The following is an 18,323-nucleotide window of genomic DNA, read 5'->3' on the forward strand; positions in this document are numbered from 1 at the left end:
TCTTAACAACCCTACATTTTGATCATATTGTCATATATGATTATCCCTGTCGTTCTATGTTATGATCTCTACTTGACAGGTGAGGAAAGGGAACTGATGCATAAAAAGCTTGTTCACTGGCACACAGCCAGTAAGTGACAGAGGCAAGATTTGAACCTAGACACACTGACTTCTAGTCTCTGCACTGTGCTGTGCCCTCTGATAACATTTCCCAGCTGTTTACCATTCTGTGCCAGGAACACCAGGTTAGAGCTGAAAGGTCCAACTTCCTTCATTTTACTGAGGGAGAAGTTGAGTCCCAGAGAGCAGAAGAGAGAAATTAGCTCAAGGTTGCTCCTTTCCTTACTGACTGGGTTGGGAGCAGGATTATCTCTTCTTGACCCAGTGCCTTCCTTTCCACTATGAATGCTGGAAACTTTGTTCCACCTTATGAGTCAGCAGCATAAGCATCATGCTTAATTGATGCCATTTGGGAAACATACTCACCCATGGTAAACTCTGGCCACACATATTCCAGGGATGTAACTCTCTCGACCAGTGCTAAGAGAAATAGCTTTCCACCAGCCCCCTTCACTGTGAGAACAAGAACAGAGAACACAGAGATAGGTAAATAGCAAAACCAAAGGATGAATGAACAGAGTAACCAGATTTAACCCAGGACAGGTTGGAACATTCCTCTTTTAAGATCTGTCACTGGCCACGTTAACCCAAATTCCGTCATCTGAAAATCTACCTTTTAAAGTATATGTGTCCAGTGGATAGCCCTCCATTGCAAGCCAACTGGGAAACCCTCCCGTGTGCTCGAAATAGCTGCTTTTCAGGATTTAGCAGTTAATGTTCCCAACTGTTGGAGGCTTTTTAAAAATAAATCTTTACTATATTGATTTATATTCTGCAGTATAACCAAATATAGTTTCAATTATCTGCATCAATGAAGATCAAAATAAAAGGGGCTCAGAACTCCTGTCATGTTCTATAGCCCATATTGAATCAGACTGCAGAGGTAAGAGGAGAGAAGGCAAATCTTTTATATTTCTCATCCAAAGGATTTCCAGACTCTGGGCCTGCCTTCCCAGTCTTCATTCCTACATAGCATCAACACTGCACATGTGGTGGGAGATGAGAAAAATATGATAAGAGGTTGGATCATAAAGGATCTCAAAAGTCAAGTTAAGGAATTTAAATTTGATCTACCAGGCAGTGGAGAGCTATGGAAAGTTCTAGAGCACTGGCCACATTAAAGAGGAGGGTTGCAGTATGGGTCAAATTTCTCACCTCGTAATGGGACCAGGACTCATGTGGACCTACACCACTCTAGCTAAAAATCAAATACTTTTCACCCAAACCAAATTTATCCTGTTTTGAAGATTGCACAAGTTTTGGAGAGCTGACTCACTCGGAAATCACACGCAGTTTCTCCCCTCGGCGGAATATTGGGGGACTGATGTCAGGAGATGGGTAGTCACTCAGCACGGCAAGGAAGTCGCTATCAAGTCCTGGGGAAACAAAGGCAAGGGGGAAGGGGGCAGGTTGCTTTTTATTCACAAGGAGTTTAAAGGTAGCCTTGGGAGGGAGGGTATGAAGATGAGATTTTCCAGCAGGAGATACCTTTCTTGTTTTGAACCACCAATTTACAGCAAGGTCCTCTCTTCAGACATGGCTCTGCAGGGTGTGCGTACAAGCCCTGAGGATCAGTGACATACTCCTATTCTTAAGCCTTCCTTGGCCCTGATGTTCCCGTCTGAGAAATGGAATCCAGAGGCTGTGAGATGAGTCACAGGGGCTGGGTTCAGGCCCTGTTCTGAGTCTACTAGCCTCACTCTCTCCGTCTTTAAAATGGGACTAATAATACCTCATTCCAGGGTCCTTAGGAGAGGAGATGAGAGTATGTTACACCACATACATTCACCTAAGTTTCCATAACAACACCCCTTCTCATTACCAAAGCCTCGGGTGTCCACTCTGGGACCCAGAGTTGTTATATCTATGACATTTTTGGGGAAGGGGTGTCAGGAAAAATGAGTTCTGAGGACCCATTAGGACCATGAGGCGGTAACTCTGAGGTTAAAGAAAATACTTATTTCTTTTTCATTTATTTACTAGGGACATTTGTTGAGGGTGGGGGTGGTGGAAGAAAAATTTAGTACTTTTCCCGATAGTGTATTGAAAGGAATTCTGATGAAGTTTTGAGAAGGAAAGAGGGCTGTCTGGCTCCTGACCGTAGAGGAGAGACAGTGATTTTGCTTTTTGACACTAAGCGATACATCTGCTTCTATCCTTAGTGATTTGACGTAATTCAGATGCATTAGATGCAGGGTAATATTTGAATACATTTTGGGGGGAAATAATAAGATGTCTTCCATATCAGCAAATGCAGTTATTATTTGCTATGACTTTCATCACTCCACCTGCTGGCTGGGACTTTGAACTTAAAATTCTGGGTAACATCATCTGTTCATTCATTCGGCAGCTACTTACTGAGCACCTGTCGTGAGTCAGCATAGGTGAGCAAAGCGAGCCCATTCTTGCTGCTCTCATGGAGCTCACGTTCTACAGGATACATAAATAGTCATGGGAGGAACTGTTCCCTGGTTCGCTCACCCCAAGAAGATCTGGAGAAATCCCAGCACTCAGGCTTGTGGGCTCCGTGGCCCAAACAAGCCACTTTCTAGGATCCACATACCCCCAGATCCTGCCTCTGACAACTCATGTGTCTTGCAGCCTCTAAGTCATAAGCCTCTCGGGCAGACTAAGTCTAAAGAGAGATTAAAGAGTAGAATCAGTGAGAAAGATGAGTGAGGTTTTGAGTGAAGGTTATGCTTATCAATTGATAAATGAATTAGAAGCCAGTGATCATGGTGGAACAGTGCAGTCGAATGTATTGTTCATTTGGGGAAGCTGAGTCACTGACAATAAGCCATGTAAAAGCAAGAGTTTCTGGATGTGAGACAGAAACCAAGAGTGTTATTTAGTGGCTTTCTAAGTCTTGGAAAGGGATCAGGGCTTTTGAGAAACAGTTGTGTCGGGATGTAAAAGGGCTGGCCCAGCCAGACCACTGACCTGTCCTGCTGCAGATCTTCCCCAAGCCTGTGGGGGCAGCTCCCTCACATTCTGCTTTGCTGAATTCAAAAAAGAGATTCTTCCCTGTGTCACTTTGACTTCACCCCAGTAAGTAGAGGCAGCGTTACAGTTGTGTTAAGTTTGAGGCCAGAAGTCCCAAGGTCTCGCAAAGGGCAAGTTCACGTTCGGTAGGGCATAAAGTTTATGCAAATTTGGCAGTCCTCTTTGAGAAAAAAATACACAATTGCAAGTACAAAATGAGAGACAGACCCCAGGAAGGTGCTGTACCAACAAGGGGGTCTCAGGCATATGATTTGTTTGACTTCCTGGCAAATCTGCCCAGAAGCTGAGTCTGACTTTGCCACTCACTGAGTGGAACGCCTCCTTCTCCTCTTGGGCCTGGGTTTCCTAGTCTGGAAAATGAGAGGTTGAAAAGCACCTTCAAGATGGAAATCCATCTTCCTGGACTAATGGCCGCCACATATGAAAGGGCTGTATATTACTGTGGTACTCTGCTGCCTCGGCTACATGTGATGGGCCTTTCTCCAACTTGCCAGGTGCCCTGGTTCTCAGAGCCTCCGCATAGGCTGTTCCCTCTGCCTGGAACACACCCTGCTCTTCCCTCCCTCACCCCTCCCACCTGTGTCAACTCTAAACTCACCTCTGCAGAGGCTCCTGAGGAGGCCCAGCCTTCCTGCTGTACTAATTCTTCCTCTTGGCCCCTAAGATTTTCCTCTGAAGCGGTTACCCCAGGTTGCATTTTCCCATTTGTGTGACTGTCAGGGGAATGCCCATCTCTCCCCACCCCCGGCTGTGAGTTCCAGGAGGGCAGAATACCGGTGTCTTCTGTGTCTGTAGCCTGTGCCACACGTGTTTTATAAAGGACGCTCGAAGCAGTCTTACTGAATGTGCAGAGCGGTCCCTGTGCTGCAGTGCCCCTTAAATACAGCTGTCAAGCTGCAGTTTTAAAGCAGATCCAGGCAGAAGGAAACCTGATTTGTGAGAGGCAGCTGGGTAGGTGGCCATTGTGGAACCAGCCCCTTGTGAAAAACATGTTGAAATGGAGAGGCACAGAGTGTGTCCTCTGTGACAACAATAGAACCTTGAGGTAGATGGTGTGTCTACAGAGGGGTTTGAGGTTTAATGTCAAATTCAAGATTAAGACTGTGGAACAGAATAATTGTCTTTCCTAACATTAAAAACAAAAACCAATAGAAACAAAAACAAAAGCAAAATCCCATTATAAAAACCACCGTTCCAATGAGGGAAAGGCAGGCTTAGAGGGTTGGAGAGTTTCAATTTCACAATAACAAAGTTAAGTTTCCTGTGGAATTTCCGTAGTAGTGATGTTTTGATAGCTATGGCACTTAAACATCACTGAGGAAACTTTGCATCTGGGCTCTTGCTTAAGCGTCAGATAACCTGTGCCTGATCCTTTGCAAGAGATTTCACCTCTCTTTATCATGACCATTAGCCAAACGGGACAGAGTCACTGGGAAGGTATTACAGTTTGACTTGTACTTCTGTGGGGCAGGGTGGCCATTCTAAGCAAGGCCTGGTGCCAGGATCCCTTCAAAGTCTTCCCTGAGCTTTGGTTGCTACAGAAAAATAAATGCAATGTAGGAAATTTAAGTTTGTTGGTAAAGGTGAAACATATTGTCATCTGCTCCCAGAACTCCTTAGCTTTATGGAGAGCTCAGCGTTTGAATTCAAGCAGAGATAACTGAGTGAGGCAGAGAAGAGGACAGCTGAGGAAGTCAGTGGAATGACTGCAGACCTAACATAAGGAAACAAATTAGATGAAGACATATGCACTGCACATGAAAGAAGAAACCCAGAGAGAATTTTGGGGAGAGAGAATGGGGCTTTGAAATCAATCAGAACTGGCTAACATCCCGCCTCCCCCACTACATAGTGGTGCAATTTGGGGGGAGATTTATTTTTAACTAATCTGAGCTTGATTTCTTCATGAATAAAAAGGGAAAATGCCAAAATATGCCTCATAGGATTGAGTGAAGGATTCGTGATGTATTGCATATCAGGGCCTGCCTTAGTAAGTGGAAGGTAATATTATTTTCATGGAGAGCAGGGTCACCAGACCACAACTCAAAACCAGTGTTAGCCAATAACTTTCTAAACTTTGCAAACTAGTAGTGTAAACTTGAAAATTGCTTACTCTCTAAAAATGAACTCCACTTGGTGAGAACAGAAGGTGAAATTAAAAGGACCAAATATTTGCTGATAGCTCAACTTAAGAATGTCAGGTTGAACAAAATGTACAAAAGCGTAAAACAGGAAACGAATTTACAAAGGGGAGGGACTCAGGCAGGCCTTACGGGACTTAGTCAAGAGAGGACAGGCCCTTTTGTAAATTGTCATTCCTTGGTGCTGCATGACCATTTCTTTTTAAATGCTGAGAACATTCTCAGTCACTCCCACTTATAACTATCTAGTAAAACTAGTCATTTGTCACTTCCAGTGCCCTGCCCAGCCCTACAGAAAATACGTAATCATTTAAGGGTGAAGAAGGCAAAGCTGGGAGAGTTTTAGTCACATATCTAGGGAAAAGCATGAAGATTTTAAAGCCCGGGGTCCTACACAGAGCCACACAGCTCTCCTTGTCACTTAATCTCCAAGCTTTCCTCAGCCCACACTTGACCCTTAACAGGGGAGACAAAGGCAGACTCCAGCTAAGTCTTCAGGGATAGCATGAGCAGCTCAGGGCAGCTGGTGGGTAGGGAGCTGTACAGCCCAGGGATTGTAGCCTCTTGTTTTGCATTCCCTGGAGTCATGCCTAAACTCATGGTCTCTTGAGGGGTGAAAGCAGGCCTGACTTTTAGTGTCTTCTTCAGGCCACACACACACACACACAGGATTATATATGCAACTAACCAATCACACAGAGCTGGGCCAGGTAGAAAGTCTACCAAGTTCTGCGGGTCACGGTGAACCAGGCTTGTGAGCCCTCTTAGTCGTATGTAAAGGGCTGTGTTTGAGACCAAGTAACCCTCAAAGCTCTTTTCTGCCCATGCCTTGGTTTTTCCATATGTTAGTGGGGACAGATTGGAACTGCACACACCTGGAGGCTTTTCAGGGTCAGTCTCAACACTCTTAGATGCTAGAGGGATATAGGCAGGGCTAGCATAGAACAGAAGCAAGAAATAGTTAAAATGAATATTTTGGACTGCATAGACTCAGAATGTGCTTTGCTTGGGCACCCAGGGCTTCTCAGACTTCCGTTGTTTTCATACCACCATCCCCTTCCTCCCCCTCCTTGTCATCACCAGCAGCAGCAGCAGGGAGCACAGCTCTGAGGGGAACCAGGCACTGGGCCGTGGTGGTACCCAGGTTACCCCTGAAGTCCTCACGCCTCCCTGCGAGGTTGATAGATTGAAACTCCCTTATTTTGAGTATGAGGAAATAGAGGCACAGTGAGGTCCAAAGACCGCTCAAGAGCACACAGCCAGGAAGTTGAGTGCCAGGTTTTAAAACCAGGTCTCCCTGGGCAGGGCAGGGCGTGGCTGTGTCTGGACCACTCAGCTCTCCTTTGTCATAGTCGACAGCACTAGTTACTTGATAATGTCTTTTTAAAAATTAATTTACTTTAAAAAAGCTTGAGTGCTATTCTAAGCAATGTGACATCATGGATTTCTCAGGCTAGTTATATATTTTATGACGTTCCTCAATGTACAATGATGTAAAAGTTGAATGAACATGTTCCGGCTAAGGCCATCTCATGTACCAGCAGCGAGGTTAGACGCAAATAGAAAAAAGGGATCTGGTCCAAGATTTGACACAGACTCACTGTCTGTGGGACCCCTTGCTAAGGTACTTGAGCATCTGTGTCACTAAATCTGGTGGCCAGGCACATTCTCAGTCACTTGAGAGCAAGCCTATCCTCTCCCAGAACATGCGGGCTTCTTGAAACCCTGTCCTTTTCAGGCACACACTGAGGTGGGGAGATGGACCTTGGAGTCAGACTACCTGGCTTTGAATTCCAGCTGTCTCGTCTGAGCTGTATGGCCTCAGGCAAGTCATTTAAGCTTCTTGTACCTCAGATTCTCCAACTGCAACACAGAGATGATAATAGGCAGAAGCCTCGTGGGGCTGTGAGAATCGAGTCTGTGCAGGTATAGCACTGGGCACTGTGTCTGGAGGCGGTGAGTACCAAGCGACTCTAATTGTTCCCGTTTTACAAAGGAGGACAGAGAGACTAAGGAGATAAACTCTTTCTCATCTCTCGTTGTGTGTCAGTGCAGGGGCAGGACTAAAAGCTGGTCTGTGGTCTGCAAGCTTAAGGGGTTACAGGGTCCCCAGGGACTCGTAGGAAATTCAGCTGGCGGCTACCTCCCACCATCCCCAGGTTCTGACTGGTAGGCCTGGGGGGGGGACCAGGAATCTGCATTGCAACTACTTCCCGGGGGATTCTGATGCAGCTGGTATGAGGATCACTTGCTGAGAAGCTGCAAGCTGGGTTTGAGAGGTCCCTACCTCCTTCTTCCTTCCCCGAGTCCCAACCGCCCCCTTCTCTCCACTGGGCGACTATGTAAACAGCATTATTCCTACCCTTGCACGGGCAGAAAGGGGTCTGTGCTGCTGCCTCTGTTGGTGCCTCTTCAGGTCAGGGTGATAAGAAGAGAAAGAACAAAGAGGGGAAAAAGATCACAGCAAGAGACGGAGTGCTCATTTTAAGGTGGAAATATGCCATTTCCTGACCACAGCGGGACTTCCCTAGGTTGTATTAAAAAATTCTGTACTGCCCATGTCTGGTACAGAAGTATACATAGAATTTTAGAGAAAATGAACACTTTGGGATGATTTGAAAGTTACAGAACTACCAGTTCCACCGCTTTAAAACTTTTGGGGAATGGCCATTTAGATATAGCCTGGTGCAGTCAGGTAACCCTAAATGGAGTTTTTAGAAGTTTCCACACCCTTCTTTGCTGGTGCCTGTACTGCATCGTGCTGTTGCTTTGAGGAGGGACTTGATCCAGATCTCTGGGGCAGGCCGAGTGACTCACCTAAAGTCACACAGCTTCCACAGACCATTACTGGAAGTTCAGTGAGGGCCTTCTGCCTCTGAAACTTGTTCTATTTCCCTCTAGTCCTGCTTCCTTTTGTAGGTTTTATGACATTAATTCCTGAGAAATCAACTGATCAGGAATGTTCTGAAAAGCTTAGTTTAGGGAAAAAAAAAAAAAAAAAAAAAGACAAATGGGCAAAGCCATATTCCAAGGCGTTCACAGTCCTGGCTTGGGAGAAGAATGATCTCCCAAAAGGCCAGAAAACATGGTTGTCTGAAAGTGTCCAGGCTGTCCTCTGTGTGATTTCTGTGCAGGGCCAGGGTCTGTGGTGCCTTTAACTCTCTGGCGCTGAAGCTAATGTGGGAGCTGGCTCTAATTGCACATTGGCCTAAAGCAACGAGCGAGACCTGCACCATCTCCTAGGTTACTTGTTTGAGGGTAACCGGATGAGCAACCACAGGAGCGTTAGCTGAGTAGGAGCTCATTCCGTAAAAACCCTGACCCTGTGCATGAGGCAGATGGGGACTACCTAATACAGCATCACTGCACCGCCTTCCCCTCCCTCACTCAAGTAGGTACAAGAGAAAGAGGAAATAACTTTAGGACCAATGATCGGGGGAACGTTTCAGGGCTGGGGGTTGGAAAAGCAGCCCACCAGCGCTTGATGTGGTTGCCTGGATCACAAATGGGGTATGACCGGGGGAATTCTCTTCACCAGGGGGTGGAGGGGTGGGGAGACCCCTCTCTCTATCTCTGTTCTAGAGGTGACCTCCCACCCACATAATGGAAAAATATAAACTTATTTCATGACAATTTGCATTGAAAAGTTGAAGGCAAATGAGCAAATCTTGGAGGCTGTTTTCATGAGGTTCGCTCAAGCATGCTGCCCCTCTGCCCCAGGCTGAGAGGTGGCGACCTAAGATGGGTTCGGTGGGTGGGTGCGTCCCCAGCCTGCCTGGTCCCAGGGCCCTGTGGTGTCAGTTTTCTAGCGGTGGTTATGACCAGAGGAGGAGGCCGTGACCAAAGCCAGTTTGGAGAGGGTGAGAAAGAGCCCGCATTGTCCCGACAGCAGCAGCAGCAGCTTAGCCGCCCTGCATGTTGCACGCTGTTCTGAGTGTGGCACGGGAGGTAGAGGGCTGCTGTCCGCAGGGCCCTGAGGGCACATGCTCTGTTCTACCTTGTAATCTGGTTCCACCTCCTCGGTCCTGGGGAATATTCTTTTTGTTTATCCCTCTTCCTTTCGGCTTGGGAAGGGGAGTTACTTCACCAGATAAATAAGAGCCACTAGGATTGTTCTGCATCTGACTTGAAAGGGGTGTGGGGTGGCTGGGTCTTGGCATGCTGGCTTGGGGGCATCTGAGGCCATTAGACCACACGAGCTGGGCCTGTCCATTTTGGAAGCGGTGAGAAGGTTCCTTTGTGAGTGAGCCACAGAAATCATGAAATGCGTAGTACCTGGAGGCAGCGCAGGAACCTGGCGCAGTCCACTCCCCTGTCAAGCTGGGCAGACAGGGCAGCCATCTGTGCCAGTGAACTCCCAGTGCAGTGCTGCAGGGGCTGCTGGGAACCATGTGTGGTCATCCCTGCTAGGAGATGGGACACCAGACCCCAAATGCTACCATGTAAGGTGGGAAGTAGAAGTGTCCAAGGCGCCCCCCAGCCTTCCTAACCGTCCCTTTCCCAAGACCCCAGAAGATGAGAATTATGGACTAGGAATCAGAGGAAATAAAGGTCAGGCCATTAGAAGGGGCCAGCATAGCTGAGCCCAGAGCATGGTGGATTTGACGTTCAGCCTTTGCCCATCATTCGCTGGTGTTCCCTCCCAGGCCTCTGACCAATTGCTGAGGGACTCTTTGTAGCTTTGGGAATCTAGCCAAACCTGACATCTCTCCAAAAAGCTGACTTTTGCCCTCACTGATTGACCTGCAATATTAGGCTCTTCCCCTGAGAATGCCTGTTACCTTGCAGTCCCACCAATGGGACATAGGATTCCTTTGTTTTCAGGAAGATGTCACGACGGTGCCTAGCTTAGAAAAGTAACACAGATCCAGCTCTTGCGGGGCTAACTATATGGATGATATTATATTATGGGCTGCCAGAGTTTGGTAAACAGGAGTCTAGATTTCAGAATCGGATGAGCCTGAATTGGATATTTATCAGCAAATGCCCAATGATGTGGATCACATTCCCTTTGTGAGGCTCAGTTTCCCTACCTGGAAAATAGAGGGATTAAACCAGCTGATCTTGGAGATCCATCTCAAAATGCCAAAGATTTGACATCCTTCAGGTGTGCCAAGCATCCAATCCTTTTCATCTTTTAATTATGAAATATTTGAACCACAAGCAAAACTAGAGAAACGGATATAATGAGCCCTTCAGTACCCGTTGCCCCATTTAAGTAGTTATCAGCATCCACCAATGCCCAGTCTTTACCACAGGCTCTTGTATCTTAAGACTTAAGCATCTCACCAAAGAAGCCAGACTTACCCTCTGGGTTGGGCAGGGGCCTCTCGGCAGGTGCAGGGGCGGATTTCATGCTGTTTCCCATTTCTTTCTTTTTCCCTGGGGCCGCTGGTGATGCCCAGAGCCTACGGTATAGGAGACAGACGGGGAAAGTCAACCGTGCCCTGAGCCCTCCAAGTGGAGAATGACCCAGTTTAGAGAGCATCATGCATCATTTTTCTGGCAGCTTGCTTCTTGAAAGGCGGCTGTTTATATGTGAAGATGAGATTGGTGAAGATTGGTTACTTTTGCGCAGTTCAAGTTCTTTTATCAAGGGAATGACAGAAAAACCACAGAAAGGGAAGTTGCTAGCAAATGCTGTTGGTGGCAAAAGTTTCCATTCCTTCGCACCCTCGCTGAGGATGGTAAGCAGCCACAGCAGGGTTTGTGTGAGAAACCAAGCAGCATTTCAGGTGGCCCAGAAAGTATCTCCCCTCAGGGGCCCTCACCATCAACTCTGTGCACCAGGAATTCAGAGTACAGAGCTGTGTGTCTGTACAACCAAAGGCATGAGGACAAGGTACTTTCTGCTGCCACATTTTTTCATCCGTTTGAGTTTGTCAGCATGCTTTAACAAAGGATGAAAGGGGAAAACTTCCTAACAACTCTGTGTACCGGCTGCATGCTGCTGAAGCCCTTTCACATTGACTGTTACTTTTGATCATTGTAAAGTCCTTGCATCATGCTTAAGCCCATTGTGCAGTGAGGGAAACTGAGTCTCAGAGGGGGTAACTGACTTGTGTGAGGTCACATGGCAAGTAATTGTAGAGCTGAGATTTGAACCACTGATGCTAAATCTCTGGGTTGCTCCATAACAGTTTCCAAGGTAACCACCCAGGCTTAAATTTTCGCTGTGTACTTATAAGCTAGATGACTTCAGGCAAGTCATTAACCTTTTCTGTTTTTGTTTTTTTGAAACGCAGTCTCACTCTGTTGCCTAGGCTGGAGAGCAATGGCACGATCTCGGCTTACTGCAGCCCTGCCTTCTGGGTTCAAGCGAATCTCCTGCATCAGCCTCCCAAGTAGCTGGGATTACAAGCACATGCACCACACCCAGCTAATTTTTGTATTTTTAGTAGAGACAGGGTTTCACCATGTTGCCAGGCTGATCTTGAATTCCTGACCTCAGGTGATCTACCTGCCTTGGCCTCCCAATGTGGTGGGATTACAGGCGTGAGCCTCTGTGCCTGGCCAAGTCATTAACCTTTTTCTAATCATTTGGGAAGACACTAATCGAACGAACAGTGTTGGGTTGTGGTTACAAAGTTAACTGAGATAAAGCATGGGAACCAGTTTGAACATGGCCTGGCATAGAGTACATGTTAGTTATTACTCTGTTTACTGATTGTCCTTAATGATAAAAGTTCCAAGTCTAGACCTTCATACGAATATTTTGGAGACATAGATTATCAGAGAATAGGGTTTTAGGGAAGCCGTATTCCCTCTGGATGGTAGAAGCACAGAGAGGAAGCACACATCCATAAACAGAGCCTGCCTGCTTTGTGGGGTCAAAGAGCAGAGATGGAACAGGGTTGCCCCGTTGGCCTCTAGCCCAAATGGAAACTAATCTCCCACCTGCCTGTGTCTGCAGCTCAGGAGTGAACCTTATGAAGGGCACAAAAGTCAGCCCGTCCAACTCCCACCCTGGCCTTGAATCCTGTCTCCCACCCTGGCCTTGAATCCTGTCTCCATGCCGTATGTGTGAAGGCCCTGCCAAGTCTGAGGGAGGTCTGCACAGCTCCCTAATTTAAGGGAAGGGGTGATGTGAGCTGAGACTCCTACTATATTAAGAAACAAGAAACACCAAAATGAGAGTTGTTTAAAAGTCCATGTATCTTAGACATTTACATGAATAACTTGTCACTTACTACTCAAGCTAATGCTTAGTGATATTCCCAAGACAATGACAAGGCTTGCAAAAGCTATAAACTCATAGTGCACCACAGAAGGGTTGGCTAGAACGGGCAGCATGTTTAAAGTGAAGTGCAAACCCCATCCTTTTTGGATCCTATTGATCTTTGTGACTAGAAACGAGGATGCCCTTGCAAATGTAAGGCTCGGGCCCTTCTTTCTCCACTCTTGCCCCTACCATCCTCACAAACCAGAAAGACATCCACACTCAAAATCCCAGGGCCTCTACCTTGGTAGGAACCTTCTAGCGGCTGGGCAGGTTCTAACAGCAACACCTGGAGTCCAGGAGGGCCAGGATACATTGACCGTGTGTCCATCCCTGAGCCTGGCGAAGGTACCCAGGAAATGTGCTTCCCCAAAATGCTTACAGAAACACAACAGGTGGTGTGACTCCAGCCCACATTCCCCGCAGTTCAGCCGACACTTCCTGGGCATCTACCCGGTGCTGGGCCCTGGGCCAGAGACTTGAGGAAGTCAGGATCCCACCCACATAGTGGGAGTGTGCTGCCTCCAAGGCCCAAGTCAGGCAAGAGGGGAGAGGCAAACCAGGCAGCCTCCCTGGCCCTGAGGGGATTGTAGCCACACAGGCTGCCCCGCACAGGCCTCGGGAAGCATGCGTGTGACGTGCAGAGGTTGTCCCGCACAGGCCTCGGGAAGCATGCGTGTGACGTGCAGAGGCTGTCCTACACAGGCCTCGGAAAGCACATGTGTGACATTCACAGGCCGCTTTGCACAGGCCTCAGGAAGCACATATGACATGCACAGGCTGTCCCACACAGACCTCATGAAGCACATGTGACATGCACAGGCTGTCCTGCACAGGCCTCAGGAAGCATGCGTGTGACATGCACAGGCTGCTCCACACAGGCCTTGGAAAACACACGTATGACACGCACTGGCTGTCCCGCACAGGCTGTCCCGCACAGGCCTCGGGAAGCATGCGTGTGACATGCAGAGGCCGCTCTGCACAGGCCTCAGAAGCATGCGTGTGACATGCACAGGCTGCTCCGCACAGGCCTTGGGAAACACATGTGTGACACGCACTGGCTGTCCTGCACAGGCTGTCCTGCACATGCCTGCCTCTGTACTGCTGCGTGGGCCTCCTGGAACCTGCCAGTTGCCTTGATTCCTCAGACTCCTTGTTTATCATCACCGAGGCCTTTGGGCTTCTGGGGAAAGTTCTCAACATGCAGAACTAACTCTGAAACCACGTGTGTGCTGGCCTCACTGATTTGCCACCATCTCCGGTGTCCCCAGACACGGCAAACTGTCCCAACAATGCCTTTCTGTCCTTTCAGCCTGACTCATCGAGTGTCATTCAACACCTAGTGATTGTGCCCAGAACCCTGCCCCCATAGGTTCCACCCCTCCAGATGCCAGGGTGCCCCCAGCCCGGCCAGCCTTCCCTCCCCTCTGTCCCCTCCCCCAAGCTGCTTCTAAGCAGCAGGCTCCCACCACAATGTCTGATCTCTCCCCTCCTTTATGTCAACCATTCCAGAAAACAAGTCAGAACAAGACTTTGCTATCCATCAAAGACAATTCCAACATCCTCTCTCTTCCCAACAGCTCTATCATTCTTCTCAAGCATTTGTGTGCTATTTTGGAGGGATTCCTGGAATCCACTACAGGGGGAAAAAAAAAAAAAAACCTTTAAACTTGTATTTTTGAGATTGGAGAAATGAGGGTCATCCAGGAAAACAAACGTACCCAGGGTCACAAGATGAGAAAGTTTGAGTCAGTCCTGGAGGCCTGGGTTCTTCTACCTTAACACTCTTCTCTCCTGTTGCTTGCACTCCCTCCTGTTCTGTCTTGCCAGTCAGAGTTCAGTCTCCGTGAGAGAAGGGACTGTGTCAGGGCTATATGACTACCAAAAAAACCATCAGGTCTCAACAGCCCTTTAGTGGTCTGCTCAGTGGCTTTCTACAGTCTTCAAGAAGGAGTTAACTTATCTGAAAGAGGCTTTTATTTGAGAAGAGTGAAAATGCCCCCAGAGAATGAGAGCTGGAGTCTCTCTAATGAAATGGCTGAACAATTTGATTTAATCTGTGACAGTTTTATGCAGTGGCTGAAGGTAGGAGAGAGGGTACTGGAGACATAATTGCTTCTAAGAACAATAGAAAAGGGCAGAAGAGAAATGAGTTAATTAACACTGGCTCTACAAATTCTTGATTTCTTTCTCCCTTTCCTTGGTGGTATAACTCTTAGGTTTCTGGGTCATAGAATCATAACTGCTATTACCTTATTTTCCCTTCGGTCTTTGGACCAATGCTATTTCCTTTGTGTGAACTTGGACCTTGGTTTCCTCTTCTGAAAAATGAGATGAGTGAAAAAAGACGATCTCCAAAGAGCAAGCCTTATAACCCCATTTAATTGTAGCAATCAAGACTGAATGGTTTTTAAAAACTATTAATAAAACAACCATTGGCATTTTTCAAATGAAGTCCCATTAGACAGAATCCCAACTCTTGTCTTTATGTGCTTCAGAATCAACGGAAGACAGTTAATGTGTACAACCACCTTCTGGGAGGCAATTTGCAGATATCGTTGTGTTTAATCTTACAAGCATTCCCGAGGGCAGATAATCTTTTACTTTGTTAGTGTGAGAACAGGGTTTAGTCACCTGCCCACTGCTCTGGAGCTGGAAACCTTACATCTCCTGACTTCAAGACCTACACCTTTGGCTCAGGACCATGCCACTGTCTCTCCAGTGTAAGGAACTCTGGTCAGTGTGCGGCTGGCTGCCATTTGAGCAGAAGCATGGCATGGAGAGGTCACATACTGGCATGGCATTGCCATCGACAATGTGGGATATGCTGGCCAGCAGCATATCCTCTTAATAGGTTTTTGTTTTGCAGATCTGGGTCCTTTCATTGTGTGCTCTGCATTGTCTTATAGATCCGGGTGGGGAGGCTTCTCAGAACCTTCCATTCCTGGGACAGCGTCCCAGGACAGTTCTGTGCACCTGGTCCATCTTGTGCTTCTGATGCCTGGCCTTGCTGCTGGGAAGGAGGGTAGCCTGAACCCCTTTATTTCTCTCCCAAAGGGGAGAGAAATTGAGGAAGTCCAACCAAGGGAAGGCAGGTCATAAAGCCAGGAACTCAACCCTTGGTGACAGAATTAATTTGAAAATGTACTTAGGGATGCTACCTTCCCTTTGCCTTAGAAATTTCTGCTGCAAAGTGTGACAGCTATAAGCCCATTCATATGACCTTCTTCTAAGGCATGGGAGCACGGTGCAGCAAGTGGAGAAGCCTCACTGTCTACCATATATGTGAATGCCAACAACAACAGTGATAACCAGAACACCCCCATCCCACAATTGGTCATCCTCTGTCAGGCACAAAGCTAAGCACTGTCCAGCCAGTATGTCCTGGGTTGCTCAGAACAACCCCACTTTATAGCTGAGATCAATTAAGTGACTTGTCCAAGGTTATACTGCTAGGAAGAGGTAAAACTGGGATTCGAGCCGGGTCTGCCTGGCTCTGAAACCTGTGTTCTTAATGGCCACCAGTGCTGCCCTGTTTTTCTGTCCTCTGGCTAACCCAAGAAGGCAACAGAAAAGTGATTTTTAAAAGTCATCAGGCTGGACGCGGTGGCTCACACCTGCGATCCTAGCACTTTGGGAGGCTGAGGTGGGTGGATCACATCAGGTCAGGAGTTCAAGACCAGCCTGGCCAACATGGAGAAACCCCATCTCTACTAAAAATACAAAAATTAGCCAGACATGTTGGCACATGCCTGTAGTCCCAGCTACTCGGGAGACCGAGGCAGGAGAATCACTTGAATGCAGTGGGTGGAGGTGGCAGTGAGCCGAGATCAGGCCATTGTACTCCAGCCTGGGGAACAAGAGCGAAACTCCATCTCAAAAATGCAATGCAATACGATACGATACGATACGATACGATACGATACGATACGATACGATACGATACGATACGGTAAAATAAAAGTCATCAAAGCAAACCTTAGGAAGCATAAACTTTGGGGGAAACTTTAATACAGTAGAGGCCCTGAGAGATCTCTTGGATGTCACTTGGCAGTGTTTGGAAGCCCAGGTCTGGGTTTCCAGTGGGGGTGAAGGGTGCAGAAGTGCTGCTGGGAGCAGAAGAAACAAGAGAGAGAGGCTAGTTGAGGCATGCTGTGGTCAAAAGGGCAGGAGTGAATTGCAAGGAATGTTTTCTAGCCTTTCACAGCATTATTTTTAAAAGGCTGTTACTTAGGAGGCTGAGGTGAGCAGATCATGAGGTCAGGAGATCAAGACCATCCTGGCTAACACGGTGAAACCCCGTCTCTTCTAAAAATACAAAACAAATGAGCTGGGCATTGTGGTGGGCACCTGTATTCCCAGTTACTTGGGAGGCTGAGGCAAGAGAATGGCATGAACCTGGAAGGCGGAGCTTGTAGTGAGCCAAGATCACGCCACTGCACTCCAACCTGCTACAGAGCGAGACTCTGTCTCAAAAAAAAAACCAAAAAAAAAAAAAAAGAAAAAAAAAAACTGTTACTGCTGTGGAACAAAACAAAAAAATAGAAAGGAATACTAGCTGTGCTTTTAGTATCTTCGTTTCATAAAACTATGCCACTCAAATGCATGCATATGGAAAAATATTAAAGATAAATTTCCAAAATGTTTCCAAGGACTCTCTCTGGGTAGTGATTTTATACGTGAATTTAAATTTCTTCTTTGCTTACTTATTTCCAAAATACCCAGATTTTCTCCCAGGTGCATGAATTGCTTTAATAATTAAAAGGTTGGAGAGAATGAGGGCGCCTTAAAGAAGAGATTTTCAAAGCAGGCAGGCCTGAGTGCAGATTCCAGCTCCCAACCTGCTGGCTGTGTGTCCTTGGGCAAGTTGCTTCAGTTCTCTGAGCCTCGATTTTCAAATCCACTACTTTGGGATACAAGTATATGCCCTACGGGGTTGTTTTGAGGTTGAAATTATGGGTCATATCTAAAGCAGAGATATGTTTGGTAAATGGCAGCTAAAAATTTACCAAAGCAGGGGCTGGGGTTGGCTAACTCACTGTGCAAGCTTGAGCAAGTACCTTCCTCTGTCTGGGCCAAAGAGTCCTCAAATCTGATGGGGAAAGGGTTGGGCTGAACAGTTTGTCATGGCTCTTTTGCCTCAACCATTTTCCTGCTGTGACTGTACCCAGTACCGGCACAATTGACTAGGGACTTGCTCAGTGCTGCCTGTGGTGTGACCCTTGGTTTCAGGAAAAATAAGAGCTGGCACAGGGGCTTAGCATCCGGTGGTCTCCCTGGCAGGATTTCCGGGGTCACCCACCACATCCTGACCTCACTCCACAGGTGCACCTCTCCCAGAGCGAGGCTGGGGGCTGCCAGGGCCGCCTGCCCTGTGACCCACATAGTCCCCTGCTCTCCTCTAGGGCAGGTGCAGCCACAGGACTGTTCTACCTGCTCCCACCCCACCCCCATCTGCTTCTCCTTTCTCTGCACGGCAGAGGAGGGCTGCGGCATACCAGGGGCTCTAGGGGCACTGGCAAGACCTACAGGGGCAGACGGCCAGCTCAGAGGAGGCATGCAACCCCCAGCCTTCTTCTCAGGCCTGAGTCCAAGCCAGAGGCCCTCAGGAGCTCCTGGGGAAGAACGTGGGATCCTCTTACCTAAGATATTTCAAACGCCTGGAATCCCAGCACATTGGGAGGCCGAGGCAAGTGGATCACCTGAGGTCAGGAGTTCAAGACCAGCCTGGCCAATGTTGTGAAACCCTGTCTCTACTAAAAATGCAAAAAATTAGCTGGGCGTGGTGGCAGGTGCCTGTAATCCTAGTTACTCGGGAGGCTGAGGCGGGAGAATCGCTT

The 18,323-nt window shown here is 47.6% G+C and overlaps 2 protein-coding genes across 4 annotated transcripts in view; one reads left to right on the forward strand and one right to left on the reverse strand.

The window, feature by feature from the left end:
* The window catches only part of TG (thyroglobulin), a 273,399-nt gene that overhangs the window by 185,290 nt on the left and 69,786 nt on the right, over window positions 1–18,323 (forward strand). The window lies entirely within an intron of this gene.
* SLA (Src like adaptor) overlaps window positions 1–18,323 on the reverse strand; it is a 65,699-nt gene that overhangs the window by 12,739 nt on the left and 34,637 nt on the right. For 2 of the 3 annotated variants that reach the window (XM_038000106.2, XM_008001583.3), the window contains 3 exons: window positions 10,572–10,672; window positions 1,397–1,496; window positions 487–573 (listed from right to left, as the gene is read on the reverse strand). In XM_038000106.2, the coding sequence (XP_037856034.1) occupies window positions 487–573; window positions 1,397–1,496; window positions 10,572–10,632 (248 nt within the window). In that variant the 5' untranslated portion in view covers window positions 10,633–10,672. Of the gene's footprint in view, window positions 1–486; window positions 574–1,396; window positions 1,497–10,571; window positions 13,852–18,323 lie in introns of those variants that run through there. The other variant, XM_008001582.3, reaches the window with a different exon arrangement.

Source organism: Chlorocebus sabaeus, chromosome 8 (genome assembly GCF_047675955.1).
Source record: "Chlorocebus sabaeus isolate Y175 chromosome 8, mChlSab1.0.hap1, whole genome shotgun sequence".
Classification (NCBI taxonomy): Eukaryota; Metazoa; Chordata; class Mammalia; order Primates; family Cercopithecidae; genus Chlorocebus; species Chlorocebus sabaeus.